Source organism: Diadema setosum, chromosome 14, assembly GCF_964275005.1.
Source record: "Diadema setosum chromosome 14, eeDiaSeto1, whole genome shotgun sequence".
NCBI classification, from domain to species: domain Eukaryota; kingdom Metazoa; phylum Echinodermata; class Echinoidea; order Diadematoida; family Diadematidae; genus Diadema; species Diadema setosum.
Genome location: NC_092698.1, coordinates 11151355 through 11173826, shown reverse-complemented (window position 1 = coordinate 11173826; position 22472 = coordinate 11151355). Strand labels below are relative to the sequence as shown.

At 37.8% G+C, this 22472-nt stretch overlaps 1 protein-coding gene across 1 annotated transcript in view; it reads right to left on the bottom strand.

Annotated features, from left to right (window-relative positions):
* LOC140237515 (ralA-binding protein 1-like) overlaps nucleotides 1–22086 on the bottom strand; it is a 56233-nt gene extending 34147 nt beyond the window's left edge. The window contains exon 1 of the mRNA XM_072317447.1: nucleotides 21952–22086. Coding sequence (XP_072173548.1) covers nucleotides 21952–22033 — 82 coding nt within the window. The 5' untranslated portion in view covers nucleotides 22034–22086. The remainder of the gene's footprint in view (nucleotides 1–21951) is intronic.
* Nucleotides 22087–22472: the final 386 nt, after the last annotated feature.

Sequence of the window (22472 nt, the reverse complement as noted above, 5' to 3'; positions counted from 1 at the left end):
AGATTACAATTATTTAGGTTTTTGTACTAATGTGGAATATGTTAAGTTGCTTCTCTTAAAAGATTGTTTCTCTTTCAGCAATTTAAGCAGTAAAAGAACAGCTGCATTGGAATGTTGTCATTCAGTGACTCAAATATCTACTAAATATTTCACCAGAGAAGACTATAAAAAGAGCATTGCATCATTTTTCTATTTTATAATAAAAAAAAAAAATTCTATAGATCTGCAAACTTCCAAAGATCTTTGAAATAAAAGAGTATGTGTGTGTGTGTGTACTTCCTGAAAATCCCCCAATGCCTACATGTATAATTTAGTAAGTTTGATTGAATGGTTTATTGATCATTAAACTTCACAGCCAAATGTGGCTGAATTGCATCTGAACTACAATGAGACAAAATAAATTACATATACAAAACACGAACAAAATACAATTATTACAACAACAACAACAACAAATCATCAGTACAGGTACATCAATAGTGGCAATACATATATAAATCATATTAAAACAAAGGCAGAGTTGAGTGGGAAAAGAAAATCCAACCCGTTTTACAAATGTACCTTACATTGTACTGTATATCCTCCATTACTGACATAACCCTTTCAGCTAATAAAAAGGGTAAGAGAAGAAGAGAAAAGTATATTTATGAATATGTGCTTATTCAACTGGACACAAGATTGGACTTTCCTACTTCACCATTACCTTGAAAAAAGTTAAGACACACATGACATCTTGGCCTATGCAATTTGGATTCGTGGTTATCTCAATTAGACTGTTCACTTTTCATATGGACTATTTCTGTACATCCGTGACACACATCTGATTTAATCTCCTTAACTAATTAGCACTTTCACGGTACAATTCAGGAGAAGAATAAATCCCTCTTTGACACATGAGTACAACTCTCAGGAACATAGTGTCCCTCATAACATCAGGTAGCATGGTCTTGTGAGTACCAGACACTTCCCATCAAAACAACATGAGTCAAAGAAAAACAGTCATACACCTAACTCTTCTGACAAACATCCATGAAAGTGCAAAATAATCTATTTCTAAGATTGTAAGACTACTCATTGTCTTTGCATAGAATCTGAAAAGGTGATTTGTTAATTTGTAAATATAAAGAATGTTCATTGAAACCATGTATTCACATTTTCTCAATATTTTTAAAGACATAAGAGCTAAAGGACTCTATGTCTAGAGAACACAGAGAGGAAGAAACTAGTTATAGCCCTATGTGTGCCACCCAAGCTTCCCATCTTACAAAGTACATTGTACATACTTCCTCTCTTAGAGCTCATCAGAAAAGCCATTGTATTAAAGCAGCTTCTAACATTGCGACAGATTTGGATAGTAATAGTGTTGTATCAAAGAGATAGCAAGGACAAAATGGTACAGTTTGTGGATCATAGGGGGAAAAGTCAATGAGCAGGGGTTTAAATTGAGCATAAGGTTGAAAAAGTGATTGTTTTGGAGCTTCTCTAACTCATCATTACTGTGCATTAACAACATTCAACAAAGCATTTACAAAAAATGCATATGTCGGACAACTACACAGACTTCAAAATGGTTAAGTTTACAGTTTATTCTGAAAGACAAATGCACTAATAGCTTTACCAAGGGTTAATAATCACTTACTCAAAATACTAATTAGTTGTTGGAGATGATTAATGTGTTCATTCACTTAATGAGATAATGAAACAGTCGTGTATGATTGTTGCAATCCTCAGTGTTTGCCAAGGCCCCTGAGAACTTTTTTCTTTCAATCTGAGATGAGATGATGATCAACATTAAAATGGCCTAAATTTTTCTTTTTTTTACTATTCATATTCCACTGACAGTTTCACTGACTATTGCTTTTGTTTTGTACATTGCTTTTTACAATACTGATTTCTACTTTAATGAGAAAAAATTAAAAAGTATAGAATATATATCTATGATCAAACATAATAAACTACAGAAACTTTTTGCAACTTTATAAGCAGCATGAGACTATCCAATCAGGAAAAAAAAAAACCCTGCAGAATATTCCTAGTGCAGTATACAAAATGCTGGCATACATGTATCATAGTTCTTCCTCAAAGTGTGGATGTCAAAAACAAAACAAAACAAACAAGCAATCTTGTAATTGGAGGCACTCCTGTCACTGTCCTACATGAATTGGATAATGTATGTAGCATAGAGCATTTTTTTTTTTTTAAGGTGTGTCTCTCCTAAACTATAATCCTCTATAAGAGTGAATGGGATTTCACAAGACATATCACAACACCAAGGACAGTTTACTCAAGAATCAAGTAAATGTTGCTCCCTGATTAATGCCTGCCATACACATACATGTATAATTATGTTTGTGGGGAAGGAAGGAGAGTCTATATAAAATAATAAGAATACTAAAGAGTACTGTTTGATCTTCATAGCAAGTTCTGACTCTCAAACATTCTATTAGAAACGATGAACACACAAATTATCCAATCTGCTGGGCAAGTCATTAGGGGGGAAAATCACAGATTACAGAAGGTCCATGCTACAAGATTGAGAATAGTATGATTTAGTTTATGATTTTTACCGCAGGTCTATAAGTACAACTGGACAAAATGAGTGACTGGTTTTTGCACAGCAATCATTACAGCACAGCATAGCCCCTTTCTACCTACCAAATAAAAACACCTTCATCATGTGTGCACGGGAACAAAGCTGTGGAGCTCACAATGATGCCTGAATTATGAGGCAACAAATCACACGACAATCACAACTCCACAAAGAGATTTATGTCCTAATTTGTTGCTTGCAGAGTGTGCCATCCTCAGCTGGCTCTTTATATTTCCGTTTACATAAGGCTGGTCTAGATATATACTATAATCCCTCTCTCCAAGGGAATTAGTGCAGCAACTACACAGTCCAACAATCCGATGAAATTCACTGAAATACATTTTCCTACCACGACCCTTAACTTGATAATGAACACACACCATTAATACAGTACTCACTTTTTTTCTTTACTTTGGATGCCATTAATCTCACCAGGATGTGAATGAAGTTTTTTTACACAATGGAGTACCAGGGAGCTGTTCCTTTTGGCTCGAGACACACTTCTGACTGACTGCTGAGCAGATTGCTAGGGATATCATTTTAAGTATCCCTCTGCCCTAACCTAGTCTTTGCTCTTAACAGCGCTAGACTCTACTCTTCCCCTAAACCTAATTGAAGATTTTACTTAACCTACTGGGCACTGGCCCTATGATTTCATAGGCACGGGGAGGCTCTACAACAGCACTGTACTAATAATGCTTTACTACAATAACTTGTTTAAAGTGTAGTTTAGCCATATGTAACGAAAAATAAAAATGTGATGTTCACTTGGGACAAAATAATCCCTAAGAATAGATTAATAAATTTTGCCCTGATCACTCAAAAAAAAAAAGAAAAAAAAAAGAGAGATCAAGTGACATCTTAGTTTCTCATTTCTAAATAATGAATTGAATTTCAATATTCAACACATGGCTATCATGTGCTATGCTATATAATACAATGAGATGAAATTCCATGGGAATAATTGGATTATGTAGATGTATTATGACTGCAGGGTTACTAAGGATGCTATATGGAGTACTAATATTTGTTTGCTACAATGTAGTTATTAAATGGCAGCATTCTGCTTCCACCTGTGGAAATATTGCCAAGATTTGTGACTTGCCAGCAGTTTTTGTAAGCATGTTTGCAGGCATTTTGTAGTCCAATTGTACGTATAAACACTGTTCTTACAAGTGATCATCAAAACTTTTTGTTGAGCACTGCTCTACTGTCTGAATTACGTAAGAAAGAAGCTAGAGTCACTAACACTATAAATATCATATGCTGCCAATCAAGAAGGTCTTGAACTAAGACTACATCCTGCCAGCAAAGGTACCCCGTTGCCTGTCTGATAAAGGAAGAGGGTAGTTAATAACCTTCAAAGCTTCACTTTTCTATCAACTGATGAGTCATGCATGGTTTATGACAGATAACCACAAACACTGAGCACTGAATTTCTTTTTTTAGACATCATATAGTTATCAAAAAATATGCTCACTATACACAAGTTATGTTGATAGTAATATGATAATAACAACTACAATATGCAAAAAAAAAAAAAAAATCTTGGGAGACCCCTGTGCTCACCTAAGCACCACCTAGGAAAACTACCAAAATTCTTGATATTTGGGGAATACTGCAGGTCCCTGGGGCAACCTCTCCTTACTTTGGGCAATCGGGTCCAAACCTATAACCCCCATGGGCACTACCACCAATTGTAATCCCCTCTTCCATTGATGATTCCTGTTTGGTAAAAAAAATGAATGAAAATTAGCTAATTTAGAATCTTTGAGTTCTCCCCTTCCCCCCCCCCCCCCCCACCCACCTGGAGGTACCAGCATCATTTGTATGACTACTGTATTACCCCTTTTAGAAACTCCTCTGGCTCGGACCAGGCCTGAGCTAAGTCGCAAAATTTTGAGTTTATGAACGGGTTGGGCCAAAGTGGCCCGCGCCAGGAGAGGGCTATTTTGGCGCTGCTGAAGCTAGTACCAGGCGCGGGACTGGTGCCGATTGAAAAATTTATGAATGATAGCAGCGCCAGGCTCGGGCCAAAATTCCTTGCACGGTCAATGGTCACAATTACCTGGACGTGCCCTCTCCCGGAGCGCACGTTCAGTTATCATGGTAGTTATCCCTTATGTTGGGAGAAGGGCTGGTTCTCCATATCCAGAGTGAGGGGATCAGCTCCCTCTGCCTCCCTAGCTGTCTCCCTCTGTCCCTGTACGCTGTACTTTCCCCTATTTTTCTCGAAGTTCCCTGCCTGCTAGGTTGTGTAGGTCAGATAGGTCTGATAGGGTAAAGGCACCTGCCCCCGGGAAAGGCTAAGACTTCATTGGTGTTGACGTGAGGTTCATAACCCTATGTTGACGGGAATGGCGTAACCAGGCAGGTCAAACTTCGAATTTCCTACAAACTCTCTCATGGAGTCTTGAATCATTGTTAATTGCGATTAGGAATTGCTAGGAATAAGATCTAACCTAGTATGAGAAGGCAACTCAGGAAACCCGGGTCCCTTTGTCACCAGCCGTCATGCCTCGGCATTCCGTTGGATCTAGAACTAAGGGATCTGAGTGTGTCAACATAACAGTCGCGCAGTGTTTGGCACTTTAATCTTAGCGAAGGCGAGACTATCCATTAATGTGTATCTTTATCTGACCATTTTTATAATGGTCCAGTATGCAGATTATGTGTTGAAAGACCTGCATCGATGGATCAATGGCGACGGCAGTAGGACTAAGAATCTGGAAGCTGCTAGTCAGATGTCTACATGTAGGCGGCCGAAGTAAGGCTACGGTCACAACTCAGAGCAGCGACCGACCGATTTGTAGCCTGCTCGGTCGCTGCTGAAATTTTGGCACTGCCCAGCAGTTTTTGGAGATGCTGAGCAGGCTGTAAAACCCTAGCGATGGCCGAGCAGTGCCCTGTCGATTTCAATAAAAGCAATTCAACTATGCAGCAATGGTAACGCTCCAGGGATTGACAGAATACCTGCAGAAATATACAAGTCTGGGGGTATACGCATCAAAGAACAGCTCTTGCACATAATAACAGAATCATGGAACAATGAAACTCTGCCAAAAGACCTCAAAGATGGCGTTATCGTTACATTGTACAAGCACAAAGGCGACAGGCATGAGTGTGGCAACTATACAGGAATCACCCTACTATCAATCGCTGGGAAGCTCTATGCAAAGATCTTGGTGATGCGGCTTCAGTCTCTGTCAGAGAAACACCTTCCTGAGTCACAATGTGGTTTTAGGCCAAGTCGTGGTACAACCGACATGATTTTCACACTACGACAGATTCAGGAGAAGTGCCATGAGCAGCTTTATTTGTTGACTTCCGCAAAGCCTTTGACAGCGTCCCCTGAGACATGTTGTGGAGAATCCTTGGCAGGTATGGCTGTCCTGACAAGTTCATCAACATCATCAAGCTCATCCACGAAGGCATGGAAGCCCAAGTCGTGATTGGTGGAGAACTTTCTGACACTTTTCCAGTAACCAATGGTGTCAAACAAGGTTGCACCCTAGCACCCACACTCTTCTCTCTCTTCGCAACCTTTTCAACCTGCGCCGTCTGTCTGCCAAAACCAAAGTAGAGGAGGTGTGTGTACAGGAACTGCTTTAAATGCTGATGACTCAGCCTTTGTTGCTCACTCTGAAGCAGAGCTCCAGCGAACATTCAACTGTTTCTCTACAGCAGCTGCAGACTTTGGCCTCACTATCAATGCTTCAAAGACAGAAGTGATGTTCCAACCTCCTCCTAGAGCTGAATACCATAACCCAACCATAAACTTCAATGGTCGCCCACTACCAACTACTAAGAGTTTCACATACCTAGGCAGCACTGTAACTCATGACACCGGCCTTGACAAAGAGATAAGTAAACGGATTCAAGCAGCTTACTCCTCCTTTGCCAGGCTGAGAGACAAACTTTGGCATAGACATGGTGTAAAACTGTTTACCAAGATAGCTGTGTATCGGGCAATTGTCTTACCATCACTGCTGTATTCGTCAGAGACCTACGTCCTTTACCAACGTCACATAAAGCGACTATCCAAGGTTCTACAGAGACAGCTGCGCAGCATCATGGGCATACGCTGGTATGACCATATCTCTAACGAGGAAGTGCTGCAAAGAGCAGGTATGATGAGCTTGGAATCCACTATCATGAGGTCACAACTCCGATGGACAGGTCATGTTGTGCGCATGGATAGTAATCGTCTGCCAAGGCAAACCCTCTATGGAGAAGTGAAAACAGGCAGAAGACCCATTGGCCATCCCCTCCTCCGCTTCAAAGACACCCTGAAAAGACAACTTTTGCTGGCCAAGATCCCACCAGATAGTCTGGAGAAGGTTGCCGTAAATCGGACATACTGGAGGAATCTTGTAAGGGATCAAACAAATTCTGCTGAGAGAGAGCAACATCAGGCAGCAGAGGAGAAGAGAGCAGTAAGACACGCCAAAGCTTCTTGCTTACAAGAAACAGACAAACCCTATGCATGCACTGCCTGCAACTTCCGCAGTACAAGTAGAATTGGTCTGTGGAGCCATGTCAGGAAGCATAATAAGAACTGAACAAGGAAAAGTAGAAATTACGCGGTGCGTAATATATGTCCCCGCCGGAAGTAGCATTTAGTAGCAAAATGTACAATATAGGTAAAAAGATCAAGGTCAAAGGTCAAAGAAGTCAAAGGTCAAAATTCTATGTGGAAGTTTTGAAGCCCTCACCTAGTGCCATCACATAAAGCAAACGGAATCGAAATCGGGTTAGAAATGGCGAAGGAGTAGCATTTTGTAGCCAATGTACAATATAGGTAAAAATCAAGGTCAAAGGTCAAAGAAGTCAAAGGTCAAAGGTCAAAGAAGTCAAAGGTCAAAATTCTGTGTAGAAGTTTTGAAGCCCTCACCTAGTGCCATCACATAAAGCAAACAGAATCGAAATCGGGTTAGAAATGGCGAAGGAGTAGCATTTGGTAGCAAAATGTACAATACAGGTCAAAAATCAAGGTCAGAGGTCAAAGAAGTCAAAGGTCAAAATTCTGTGTAGAAGTTTTGAAGCCCTCACCTAGTGCCATCACTTAAAGCAAACGGAATTGAAATCGGGTTACAAATGGCGAAGGAGTAGCATTTTGTAGCAAAATGTACAATATAGGTCAAAAATCAAGGTCAAAGGTCAAAGAAGTCAAAGGTCAAAATTCTGTGTACAAATTTTGAAGCCCTCACCTAGTGCCATCACATAAAGCAAACGGAATCGAAATCGGGTTAGAAATGGCGAAGGAGTAGCATTTTGTAGGCAATGTACAATATAGGTCAAAGGTCAAAGAAGTCAAAGGTCAAAATTCTGTGTAGAAGTTTGGAAGCCCTCACCTAGTGCCATCATATAAAGCAAACGGAATCAAAATCAGGTTAGAAATGGCGAAGGAGTAGCATTTTGAAGCAAAATGTACAATATAGGTCAAAGGTCAAGGTCAAAGGTCACAACTGAAATTCTGGTTTAGAAATGGCGAAGGAGTAGCATTTTGAACATTTTGATCACACACGGACGCACGGACGGACAGACGGACACACTGACACACACACGTACGGAGACCGTTTCATAATCCCCTGCTCGAACTCGTTCGGTGGGGACAACTAGACCCAGTGGGTCTAGCGCTTACAGTGTACGTGGGTATTGCAAGTTTACCTTCCAAATATTCATGCAGATTGTGCAACACCTACGTGATTCTAGCCATCTGATTAGTTGATTGCTCATCTCATGAAATGCAGTTTATAAAAGAACCATACACTGTCACTGTTCAATGTGCAATTTCAGATATAACATGATGTATGCTGACGTCACCCATTTACATAATACTCCCACGACAGGATAATAATCTACTCAATACAGTTTTGCACCATTGCACTCAATGAAAGATGAGGCTCAGTACTCAACTCTGCTTCACCTCACGTGGCCAGTATTGTGCACACAAAATGTGACAAGGCCGCTGCAGTGGCGATGGTGGCGTAACACTCACACACTGCTGAATTCCAGCACCATGTGCATCAGGGTATACGGTGTACAGTAACGAAAACTCTTGCAATTCTCCTGCATGAGCATGCATTATAGAGTATGTCTCCATTATCTTTACAAGAAAAGTCTGTCATCTTCAGAAAGAAAAGTTTCTATACCATTACCTGTACTCATGTCAGCAAAACTCAATCATAGATCAAAGCACACTGTATGCAATCTCAATCTAATTTAACAGAGCTGAATTAACTGTAACAGAAAACAGTGCAACATAATACAGTACATGTATGCAAAAAGAAGAAGATCCAACTTTGGAGGGCTACTGTTTCATTATTGTCAACTATGGAGAGCTCAATGTTGGTTTTGAGAAAAGAAGAACTCTTCTTCTTTCTACATTGTATTAATACCTACAATTGTAATTATGTTTACAAATATCATGCATGACTGAGCACATGGACTTTAAAGACAACAATGACACACTGCACTTTTTCCAAGTTTGAGTGTTATCCAAAGAGATTATACCTATAGAGTTAGTAGTCGATATACGCGTGCGTACAAATGCTGCGTCCAAAATTGAAGAGGGAGCGCACCCTCACATTCAGGCAATGGATCTACAAGTCTACATTAAAGTCATATCTTCTCATATCATATCTGGAGTGATATGTTATTCTTCATAACACATTTTCATTTTCAGAATCGCAATGAGGTTAATTGTTAAAACATTAGTTTCTACGATGATATCATATCATTTGAACCATTTGGTAGAGTCCAGACCTTTTTGTTGTACGCAAAATAAACAGTGGGAACTTGGGTGTAGACTAGACAGTAGTTTGAGCATTATGACGTTTGTTTTGCCTACATTCCCACTCACGCCGTAAAATCAAACAACATCAGCAGCATTATGACGCTTAAACATGACCATTGTGACATCACAATAAAACGGCGCAAGGCTACTGCGTCGAATAGTGTGCTGCCATCTACTGATTAATAACTGTACAGAATCCGTGCAATGGCGGCTTCCACAGCGCGAAATGGCAGCTCCCTCGCGCGGCTGCCTCCCCACTGGACTACGCCCTCTTGTGGTATAATCTCTTTGGTGTTATCATAAAGGAACAATGAATGTCTTACTGAATGTATGAGATCTGTCAAGGAAAGTGGCCAAATAGGCCAGCCCTTACAAATCAAATACAGGTTAGTGTTTAGGGTTTGTGTTAAGGGTTTCTTCTGACATTTCATGGTCCATAACCTTTAACATGGCCATCTGTTTGATAACTTCCCACAAATACCAACCCACACAGTCCATTTTTCTCTATCATATTCAACACATAGCTCGCAGCAACAAACCATGTCTTGAATATGAAGAGAGAAAAATGGATAATGGGTTAGCTTTTGTGGGAGTGACCAAGTTGTCGACAATGTGGCCATGTTAAAGGTTATGGACCATATAATGGTAGAAGAAGCACAAACCCCAAAGTCATGCAGGCTGGCCTGATAATTTGACCACTTTCACCCATTCAGTGAGGGGCAAGTCCAAGATATCACGCACCTTACGTATGGGACATTCAGAGATTTCAAACCTCTGAAAAGTAATGAAGGAGCACTTGGATTTTACTGTTTATCATCAGGAGGACTGGTATCCCTGAGAAGAATATTGTGTTTAAGTTTGATGTTATTTGACCTTGGGTTTAGTACTTTGTTAAAGGTGCATGGTCCCGGTGTTTTAGTCAAATGCGTACGCGGGCGCACGGCGCAAGTTTCCAATAGAGACCTACGCTATTGACTCCTCTTTTTAGCGCTTACGCTTTGACCCACTTCCCCGAGTCCGAAGAAGTCCGATCCACTGTAGTCAGTGGTCCGATGACAGTTCGGCTGAGGGGTATGACAGCTTTAGCAAACTTCTTTTGTGATGTCATAATAACAAGCACATATGCACGCACCCTGGCATTACTACAGACTGCGCGATGCGCAGAGAAGACAACGAAGGCAACGTTACTTAGCAACACCTATGCACTTTACTCTTGATGACAGCTCAACTTCGGTAATCTTCGTATCAATGCTAACGGTGATCGGCAGTATCATCAACATCGCCCTCTACACTATGCCCCTTTAAGAAAAATATGGCAACTTACGTATGGGACCAGAGAAAAACTGGATTTTTCAAAATAAAGTTTGAATTGAAAATTCTCTGAAAGTACCTTACTGATCAATTTCTGTTTAGAAGTGAAGAAAGGTACAATACTGAAGTATCTTTCAGCAAAGTTTCACTGCAAAAGAATAAAGCATATTTTCATGAAGTTGATTTAATTAATGAAAGTACACCTTACGTATGGGACATGGCTTAACTTACGTACAGAGTATGGGACATTTGTCTTTAGTGCACAAGTGCATTCATGGAAATGACTTAAAATTTCCCCATAGTGTCATATTCAGTTCCACAAATAATACTACAACATGTAACAAATGAAATAGACTTGTAAGTGGGTACTTTCCTGGTTCAGGTACCTAACAAAAGCTAAAATAAGACAAATAAAAGTAATTACTAATTTACAAATTAAATGTCTTACAGTAGTGTGGATTCCGTCATGCATTAACACTGTCCTCATGGTGTCTACACATACAGATACAGTACATGTATACTGACACTCTATTTCTAGCCTATTTGTAATACTCTGGTCAATATTTTTTATCAAATGGAAAAAAAAATGTGCGAATTCTAGCTTGTGACCTTGATATAGCATACATGTACCATGACTAATTTGTAGTCTTGATAATTTCAACTTTAAAATCTAATGTCATAATGTAAAACGTAATTTGCAGTTACAGTTTGAAGTGGGTACTTTCAGTGGGTACTTTCAGTAGCTCTAGGCTTACCTTGCAAGTTGTCTAAGTTTTTATAGAGCTTTATAATTGTTTGAAATGCAGCACAAAACACAACAAGAGTACTTAATTTTGCTCTGTAATCATCATGTTTTGCCATGTGAATTTTAGCTTCTGCAAAATCAATCAAATTTTACTGAAACTTTTAGATTTTAAAAGCCATGGTAGACCAAAGTGATAGAAGAATGTATACAGTACAAATGCTGGCTTTTTTTTTTTCAAATTGCTTGGCTTCAGGTCTCTGAAACTAAAGATGACAAAATTTGCTTTACTTTGTGCATACATAGTTATGTACAGCATGCTTGTGTACTGATACAGGAAAGATTATCATTTGTACATGTACATTCAAATCTTAAGAGAAAATGTCATTCTAGATTTGAAACACTTAAGTAACGCACTGATCTGAAACTTCAATTTTGATAAATTCTAATAACCTCATTTGATCATACAGTACCAGATTGCAATGCATGTTGATAATTGTGTAGATGTGGGGTACAAAGTAAGTAGGAGTTGATGAAGGTGTCTCAGAGCACATCTGTCTCTTCAAACACAAAATAGAAAAGGAAATTGAATTCCCCATTTGTTTAATTTGTGTTTTTAGCACTCCAACCACAGAACCAGTATTGATATTGTGGTTCATGGCAAATGTAAACTACAGTCTTCATTTTACAGGATTTTCAGAAATCATGTTCATGACCTTGATAAGTCATGACATATTCTGAGGGTGTGCAGTTGAAATATTAAACATCATATCAAAACAAAGTGTTGTCGTATTGTTTTTCTTTTGCTATCAACTCTAGTAATGACAAAGTTACCTGCTGTCACCTCAAGTGATTTTTTCTTTTCAGTAAGACCTGTAATGTTGTCACTGATGAGCACCACAAGCACAATTGTTTTGATTTCCCTTTTGAGGCTGTACAGCCTGTAGTACATGCTGAACAGTGTACTGCACCTAAAATGACACTCAGAGAATCCCATTCTCTTGGACAAAGTCATTTTGTAGAGAGGTAAAGTTGAAAATGATAACTGAATTAAGAAAATGTCCAATATCAAAATGTTAAAAGGAGGAATGTTAACTGAAGATCGGCTGCACAGCCTGTAATGAAAATAAGAAAATACAAGTATGTATATTCTATATTTTCCTTTCTTAATCATAGAATGACTAGATAATGCTGTTCTTACACTCTCCCTGAAGTCAACTGAGTAGGAGAGGCAGATATATAGACATATCCTTCAGTGTAGGTGCTAAGATAACCATTAACCAAACAAATGTAAGGACATATAGCATCCATGTCAAAAGGAGGTTTTCCCATTCACTTTGCATGTAATGTCCCATACGTAAGGCATTTGTCCCATACATAAGCAACTTTAATTAGTTATAAGATGAAGGATTAATTAGATTTCAAAATTTAGTTTTGCTGATCTGGAGTTAAAATGAATAAATTAGAACTTCCTAAAGTATGATTGGTCAATTTTAGAAATCATCAGAAAAAACTTAAAAAAACATACTCAAATCCTTACGTATGGGACACATCGTTCTGGGAAAAATAAAAAAATGCATAATTTGCATAATTAATCTGCTGACCTTGTCTTACCAATTGGAAATTATACTAGCTCATACAGGGGTCATGTCCATAGAGGAACTAGGTCAAGAACAAATTTAGCTGATTTTAGATGAATATTTTTCATTTGTCCCATACAATGTACGTAAGGTTTGTTTTTGATTTATGCAAATCAAGGCAGTATTTCTTGCATAAATTTGCATAAACCAATATTTTCTTTGCTGGAAGTATACAATTTAACTCTTTGGCTACAACATGACATCAATAATTTTTAAATTAGATCAAGATGAATTTTCAGCATCTGAGGGGACATTATCCTGGACTTGCCCTGAGACATTCATTGTTCCTTCACGATTAACACTCACTCTTGGAATCACAATCAACATTTTGCTCTCCACTGCTGAGAATTATGAAATAGTAGCCCTCCAAAGTTGGATTACCTTTTTTTGATACGCACTGTATAATACGGATTACTAAGTATTTGCAATTGGTGAGAAAGTTGTAGTAAGAGGACTCGAGACATACATGCACTCTGCACAATGTGCATCAATTAACTCATTGAGGACGAGTCCCGAGTATACTCGGGCAAGCGTCTATGGGAAATGCGTGTTGTAGTAAAATTAAACCGTCCTCAATGGGTTAATGATCTAAACAGGATATCAACTTTCAAGAGATGAACAGAGACATCTTTGATGTCTTGTCATACATGGGTGACAATAAAAATAAATTGGTAGTTTTGATATGCAAAGGGACAGTGTCTATCCATGACACAGTGCAACCCATGCGGGCATGTATGCATGGTGTATGCATGCATACTACGTATGTACTGAAATGAGTAACTGACCAGTTTCACAATATTTCAGTACATTCTTCCTCATAGGAAATCCAGTGCATTGTAAGTGCTTTGCAATGGAACAGTGGTGTTCCTCATTTACAAACGTAGAATAAAGAATGCCTTGAAGATCTGAATCTCATGCATGCACTGACAAGAACAAAGAGAATAAACACAATTACCAATTGCTGACATGACAGCAAGATTAAACCTTGTATTTGTATAAATCTAATCTGCAACTCCCTGAAGAAGTTCACCATTTTCTTCTTGCTTTATTCTTGTCTCACATTCAAACTTTCACACAGAAGTTTCTTCCTTTTTTTTTTTTTCTGGAGGCGCACACAGTCAGTTATTAATTATTGCATCACTGTATCATATGCATTTTCCCCATAAGTTTCGTTACTGTTATTTTCGTTTTGCATTGTCCTTGTGTTATTGTGTTTTCTTGTTTTCTTACAATATAAACAGAAGTGAATCACAGAGTAAAGCATGAATGGTATCAAGAGGTACTTATTCAAAATTATGGTAATTCAAAACACAAGTACAAACAAATAAAGTATTGTATTCATGATTACAGTATACAAATGCTCTCCATCATTTAAGAAATTATCATTTCACAACATACACAAAGTTTGTATTTCTTTATACTATTTTTCCTATATCTTTATCTTGTAAATATTCTTTAAAAAATCAAATTAATCATGAAATCTCTTTTAAAGGCATTATTTACCAATTGCAAGTTGAAACAAAAACCCACCTCTAGTGCTAAAATGTGAGTTAGGGATAGAAACAACCAATGTAAAAAATTTAATCATAATAATCAACATTAAGTATTGCTAAATATGAAAAATGGGAACAATAGTATAATAAAATTGTTTCTACACTAAAATGGTCAACAGTTATGCTTTAGTAAGAAAAACAGTGATATCTCCTTATACATGTATTTCAGGCTTTATTGTGAAAAATTTTATATGGTAGGATGTTTTGTGTACAACTGACCTGAGATATATTCATCAAATGTGATTACTTGAACATTTTTTAAATCACTGCTCCCAATGGTGAACAGTACCTTTAAATTCTGGTAGCTGAATAGCTTTGGAGTAAACTGACACACTACACTCTGTATGAAACTGAATTGTGGGAAGGTAAAAATAACATTTGAGAGGATCACCAACTGATGATGTTTTCTGATCAATTTTGATATTTGCATTAACTTGACTGTTAACTTGACAGTAACAAGTCATATCTGATGTGATCTTCTATTGAACTGCACTTTCTTAAAAAGGTAGAATCAGATAAACAATTTGCCCCAATCATATCCTTGTATGAAAAGACGTAGCATTTAGATATAGAGGGTATCTGTACATATAATTTACTTGTAGAAATATTATGACAGAACTAGAAAAAAACAAAAACAAACATTATTTGTTTCATTTTGGTTTGCTGTCATTAAAACACTTGGAAATAAACTATATCATACAAATGAATAGTGAAATTCGAGGACAAGTCATGCCTAAAGAAATGGAAAAAGCAACACCGGCATCTCTCTTGGCTTCTTTGAATACATTGCCTGGATTTTCCATGACTAAGAATTATATTACCAATAATTTGTAATGGTACTATGATCTTTTGCTATGGTTGCTGGTGCAGCATTACCATGAATTATATTCCATACATTTTGAGAGTGCATGGTACAGTAAAGTTTATGCTATATATAAATGAACATTTTAACTTTAATTCCCTAATTGCTACACCTGCAGACAAAACAACATCATTCTTACATTCCTTCAATGGAATGTAAAGCTGCGTTTACACCATGTTCCCGGCAACCACGGCAGTCCCGTTTCAGGCCACCATGGACAACACGGGATAGACTTGAAACAACATGGTGAGACAGGATAGGCAAATGCAACAGGGCAAGTCCAAGCTATTTGATCACACAAAACTGAAAATTCAAAATGGGTCAATCTACCTAAACTTGGTATCATTTGAATGCTAAGAAGTTAAAATACATGAATTTTAAAAAGAAAAAGTCAAAATCCTTCTGCATAACCAGCAATAAATTAATGAATCTGCATAAATTAAAATTTAGAGTAACGCGTGGGACATTCAAAAATTCTGCATTTTAAAATGTATCTTTTAATTTTTACAAGTTTTTTATGAAAATAAGTATGGTGACCTTAAGTCTGACTAACAAGTTATCATGACTGTGATTTTCAGTTTCTCAACTGATTAAATATGCAAATGAGGGATGGGCCAAAATTAGCATGTCCCACGCGTTACTTTTTTAGGTCATTATTTCTCATTTGCATAAAATTCAATGATATGATTGACCTGAAACTTTCAAAAGACCAAATTCACAATGGACCTAATCATATCCAAGAGATAAAAAGTTAGTCTGATAAATCTCATACTTGCAATTTTCAATTAAATTTAGTAACGCGTGGGACATTTTAGTAACGCGTGGGACGATTTGTGTACAAGTCAATGGAAGTGTACTAAATTTTAGTCTTCTATGGGAAATGTGTAGATTATTGAGGGATTTTTTGTAATTTTCTGAATTCTGACTTGAAATTTGGTAAAAAGTTCCACTTTGGATAAATAATTCACAAAAGATCATTACATGCTATTTTCAAGGTCACATTCAAAGTCAAATGTCAAAAAATAAAGGATAACACAGGCATTTCATATTTTTTATTATATCTATTGTTCTGGTGGGTCTAAATCATTTGAATATGCAAGAATCTATTAGAAATACATCTGTGTAGATAATAAGTACCCCATATTAAAGTTTCTCTGAGCAAATGTGCAATTCACATCACAATATTCATAGTGACAAAAATGTCCTACGCGTTACTATACCTATGTTTCTATAATTGACCTTGAGAGAAAACAGTTTCATGATTTTTTCTGAAATGTTTTGTTTCAGGTACAGTTATTGTTGTAGAAAAAGATGTTTGTAATGATTTTATAGTACATCAAGTATTTTCACAATAATTGAGATAAAAGTAAAAGAAGAAAAAAAAAGACAATTTTTGTGGTCCCACGCATTACTGGAGAATAAATTTGCATAAATTAAATACTGAACGCCTGATTCTCATTATTTCTATTGTTTTGAATGAAGATACCTACTAGCTATCAAAAGCAACCCAACATATGAAATTTCAATCTTAACAGCGCAATATAGGGCTAAATCTGCTTGTGATGTCCCACGCGTTACTGGTGCAAAATAGCTTGGACTTGCCCAACAGGCCACAATTGCTGTGGATGCCATGTCAGATTTTTTAACTATCAAAAAATTTGCCACAGCAGTCCCGGTGCTACTGAAGAATCTTGTATGCAGTGATAACATGCAGTGAACGGAACAAAATATGCACAAACTTTGCCGTCAGTAACAAAACTTGGAAGCTGTCCGTAGAGGGACGCAACTGAAAAAAAAATTGATAGTCTAGCCTGACCAGACACCATGAAAACAGCGTCTGATAGCTACAGTGTATATGTTCATCAGGGCGAGGACTGGAACGAACAAAACTAGAATGTAAAGGGGGGAGGAAAACATTGAGAATGTCGTGCATCTACCCACAGCACACTACAGTACGTTTCGGGCAAATTGGGCTGCCATAGCCGACTGACATACATGTTCTATGAAAATGCCAAGCAAGAAATGCAATGTTCAGACAAGCCTCTTCACCAACCCTTTTGAGATGAAGATTATACCTTCACGTACTGTATTTGTAATATGACACGTCTGTATTCTTCTTGACTCTAACTATTAGAGGAAACCCAGACCAAAACATAGATCATGGATTGAATGAAAGCAGCAATATTACACGTAGTTGATCTCATCAGTGAAAGTTTTAGGAAAATTGGACATTCCGTTCAAAAGTTATGAATCTTTAAAGTTTGGCATTGTCATCACTGGACAAGGAGACTACTACAGTTCATGACATCATTGTGGACAATGATATACAGAAAACATAAAGAAAATTCAACATATTTTCACTTTTCAGCATTATAAAAGAGCACTTGACTTACCTCTTTCAGAAAGCAGAGGGAATAATATTACCCTTACCATATGTCAATGGCTCGTCGAGTAAGTACTTTCCATGAAAATGAAATTTTGTGGAATTCTCCATAGATTTTCTTTATACTGTTGTCCACAATAATGTCATGAACTGTAGTAGTCTCCTTATCAAGCAAATTACTGCACTGAAAATTCAAAATTCACAGTTCTTCTCTAATTGACTGTCCAGTTTTAATCAAACTTACAGCTGATATGATCTACTAATATTGCTTCTTTCACTCAATCCAAATTCATTTTGGGTTTTGGTTTCCTTTAATGTCACTAATTAATATTTTTACTTTGATGTAAGTCAAGTACTTGTATACACAGCATTCACAGGGCTGCCAACATTCACACATGATCACAATCAGGGAGATTTCACAGACCCAATAAGGGAGATAATTTATCTATGACATGCATCTGTAAGCTAAAATAATAGCTGCAATCAGGTAGGATTTTGTACTCTGTTGACATGACATGAAGAGAAATTTCAGATAATAGGAAGTCTCTTGCAAAATCAGGAAGACTTTGCAGCTCTGCATTCACACCACTCTCAGGTACTCTCATGTTCCTTTGGTAGCTTCTAAATGCAGACTTGAAACCTTTGTGTTTAGTTCCAGTTTCAAACATCAATTTGGCGTGACAGGATCATTTATCTTGGTCGGTTTAATGGCTTTAATATCATGTTGCTAAAGTACAGTATTATTCAGATACTTTTGTGACACTGGGAGCATTAACCCAGTCCAGTGTTCAGATCACCAAGAAATGCATTGGGAAGTGGCTTGCACTGTTATACAAGTCGTACACTGTACGTAACAGGAAGATTCAAGAGTTTCCTTGTAAGATTAAGAACATAAAATGGAGTTCTTGCACTCATCTGTGATCTTATCATATACTGTAGATATTCAGCATGCAAAGTTGTCATCCTACAAGCTGCAGAAGACAGCACAGCAATAAAAAAAAAATTATATAATAAAAAGCATAGATATAATTATCAACTGTAAATTGTGTGTACACATGTACTGTATGTACAGTACATGTACTGAAGCCTAAAGGTACACAAAACTTCACATACAAAAAAAAAAAATTGAAGGCAAAATCATATCTTGTATAAAGAAATGAAAAACTGCTCAAAGTTAGCATGCTATAATGTACATTGTAAATCAAAGTTTTATTCTTAGGAGTTCAATCATATCTTCTTTTCAGACAAATCTTCCTATTTTGGATGAAAAAAGAAGAAGAAATGACACTAAATATCACACAAACATAGCAATTGGCAGCTCTGAGCATGTCCACGGTCCTGATACTCAGCATAAATTTGGTACTTCCACTTGTTCATTCTGATGCTGTAATTGAGTACAAATGTCTAATAGATACACACTCTTGCATGATGGTATTTACTTTTGTGTATATCATATTGGAGATTACCATGGGGTACCAATCTTGTGGTCCTTCTTGGGAAATTTTCTCATGTTAGGTTACATTTTTTTTTTTTTTTTCAGGTGAGAGCATCATACAACAAAAATACAGCATACATCTACTGATGTCTTATCAAATTTTTCATACAAAGTTCTCTAAATGGCCAAATACTGCAAATAAATGTTTTCCAATCAGAATCATTAGAGTCTTGCCAATATGCTGCTAGTAATTCTCACCAAAAAGTCTTGCTCAACACTGTAGCTCTGACTCAACAACATTCATGCCTTAACTTTGTCAACATGCATTGCAGGTTATAGGTCCCTACAAAATATTGTAATTTCCACCATGCATGTGTATTTGTATAGTCACTCATCACAAACAAAATGGCATGAGAACCCATGTTTCTGATCATGATACTGCAATCCTCCTGTACACAGCAAAGTTAAACTACACTATTTTCATTCACTATGCTTGATATTATATTGCCATAAATCTCTAGATAGCCTGCAAAAAGTGTAGACTATTTGAAAAGTCTTGTTTTTAAAAAGATAAATAATTTCAAATAATAGATACCGGCAGAGCAGAGGGTCAAAGACACTCACTTGCAGTATGCCACTGGCAATGAGATATCAGCTCAGTCAGAAATGTTATTTACACACAAATACAAACCTACAATGCTATGTGTAGGAATATAGAAGAGGAAGCTGTTATGCAGTTTTCATACTCCCATTGATTATGTAACAACAAACCCTAAATGCCTAACCAACCTTAGCCTAACCCTAACATTTAGGAGTATTGTACATAATGCGTGTACGTTGATATGTGTGATGATTCAAGTTAGGGAATACAAAACTGCATCAGCACTCAGAGAGTCTGCCTGCACCGGTAGACTTGCATTGTACATTTGTATACATGTACAATATTAACCCGTTCCTTCCGCAATTCTCTGAGTGCCTTTAATGCCCCCAAATGAGATTCTTTTTGCCCATTGACAGAGAGGCAGACAGGTTGGTAATCAACCTGTGTGAAGGCAGTCAAGCAGTACATTAGGCCCGTTCACACACAGGGAAAAAGTGCGATTTAAAAATCGATTTTCTTATCGCGATCAAAATTTCGAAATTTTTTCCAGTGTGGACAGAAAAATCTCACTAATTACCGCGATCCTTATCGCGATCCAACTCGCACTATTAGTGCGATTTTTTAGAATAATCGCGATTATTTTGCCAAGCGTCGTGTGTGTGAGCGCGATCGAGATTCGGAAATCGGTATTTTTAGTCCCATCGTTCGTAGCGCGTGCGAAACTCTATTGGGACTGTGGGACTGCGGGGTCAGTCTTCGGTCATGCAAGATTCGCGCATGCGCAGTTTGGCCACTGATCGTTCTTTCCTTGCTGCGAAGTGCGATTTTTCCCTGTGTATGAACGGTCGAAAAAAAAATCGAAATTTGGATCGCGATTGAAATTTCGATTTTCGTTGTTTGTGAACGGGCCTATTGTATCCCCCTTTCCACGGTCAACTACATGTGCCAGTAGTGAACAATGGAAATATCGATCGGATGCGAAGTATGAATAGAGCGTGTGCTGATGAGCTCACAGAATCTTTTGTTCTACACAAAACCAGGTACCTGAATGAGGTGACTGGGGTCAGCGAACCCAGATATCTAACTTATCTCAGCCTTGATCGCTACGTTGTATGTACAAGTCCGTAAGAGTTTACAGCAGAACAAGCGAAAAACTAAATCAGGAAAAAGGTACATAATACTGTGGAATACGCATTTTTCAAACAGAAGAAGAACAAATGCTGATAGAATAAACTCTGATCTTTTTATCAAACCCACTTTTCTGGGCATTTTAACACAAAGAAACATGAATTTAGGCCACTAAAGCAGGCACTCTTGTCTTTATTTTGGGAACCTGATATACTAGGTTCCCGTATATCAGTTGCTCCCACGGGAACCTGGTATACCAGGTTCCCGTAAGGAACTGGTTAACCCCGGGCGCTCCTTGTACACAGTTATACTGTGGGAGCCCAACGCGTAGGGGCTGGTCGCAGTTACAGTAGTACAATAATGACAATATGTGACCCTGCACCGCAAAACCAACAAAAAGTTGCCAGCCATGGATTTTTAGTTAAGGGCAAATTCTGAAAGACAGACTCTAAGCTTTAAAATGATGTATAACTCAATTCAAATGGACTCCCCTAACATATCTAAATACTAGAAAGAAACCACTCTCTGGTTCAACTGGGAAGAATAAATTTCTGCTCACGTAAATTTATATTTAAGGTTAGGCCTGGCTAAATAGACACTAATCCATCCAAGCTAGCTCGATTTCAGCTTAATATAATGCTTTGACATTCCGGTAATCAAACCTAGCTTAGTACGTAGATATAGAATTAGGAATAAAGTACATTAACTTTTACTAGATCTCTTGCTATAAATGAATTCTGTCAGCTAAGTGAAGTGCAGGATGGATGTATTGTAGTGTAGCTGCAGCATGCATGCAGCGGACAATTAACTAACACCAAATAAAGGGCAATGGGACTGAAGGACCAGATGATCCACCTCTGTCTCGCTCCCACTGAATGGAGTGATATGGTGTTTATTCTGACGTTACCTGCACTGTATTCCTCTCTGGCCTGTTGTACAGCAGCCTCAGGAAATTCTGCTTGGTTAATATGACCTTCACCAACGCTCATATTTTCTGATATGTTAGGGAAATACTTTAAAATAGGTAATCATGCTGTATTCTGCAGCCCTTAGTCTTAGCCGGAGCTCTTCGCATTGGACGATCTGCGTTACTACTGTACTGCTGCACAGTTTTCCTCATTGTTTATCGATCCAATGTTGTATTATGTAGGTGCCAATGCCAGAGAAGGCACCTCATCCAGTGCAGTCGCGGCATTAGAGAGGGCGTGCCGTGTTGTGCGGTCCTACACAAACTAATGCAAACTGATGCAAACTGACGCAAACTAATGCAAACTCAATGCAAACTCAATGCAAACTACTGATTAATGCAAACTAAGGCAAATTACTAATTAATGCAAACTAATACAAACCGCTAGCGGTGAAAATTAGGGTTAATTACAGCACCTGGACCTGGCTCTAGTGACTTCCCAGGCCACTCTAGCCCTCTCG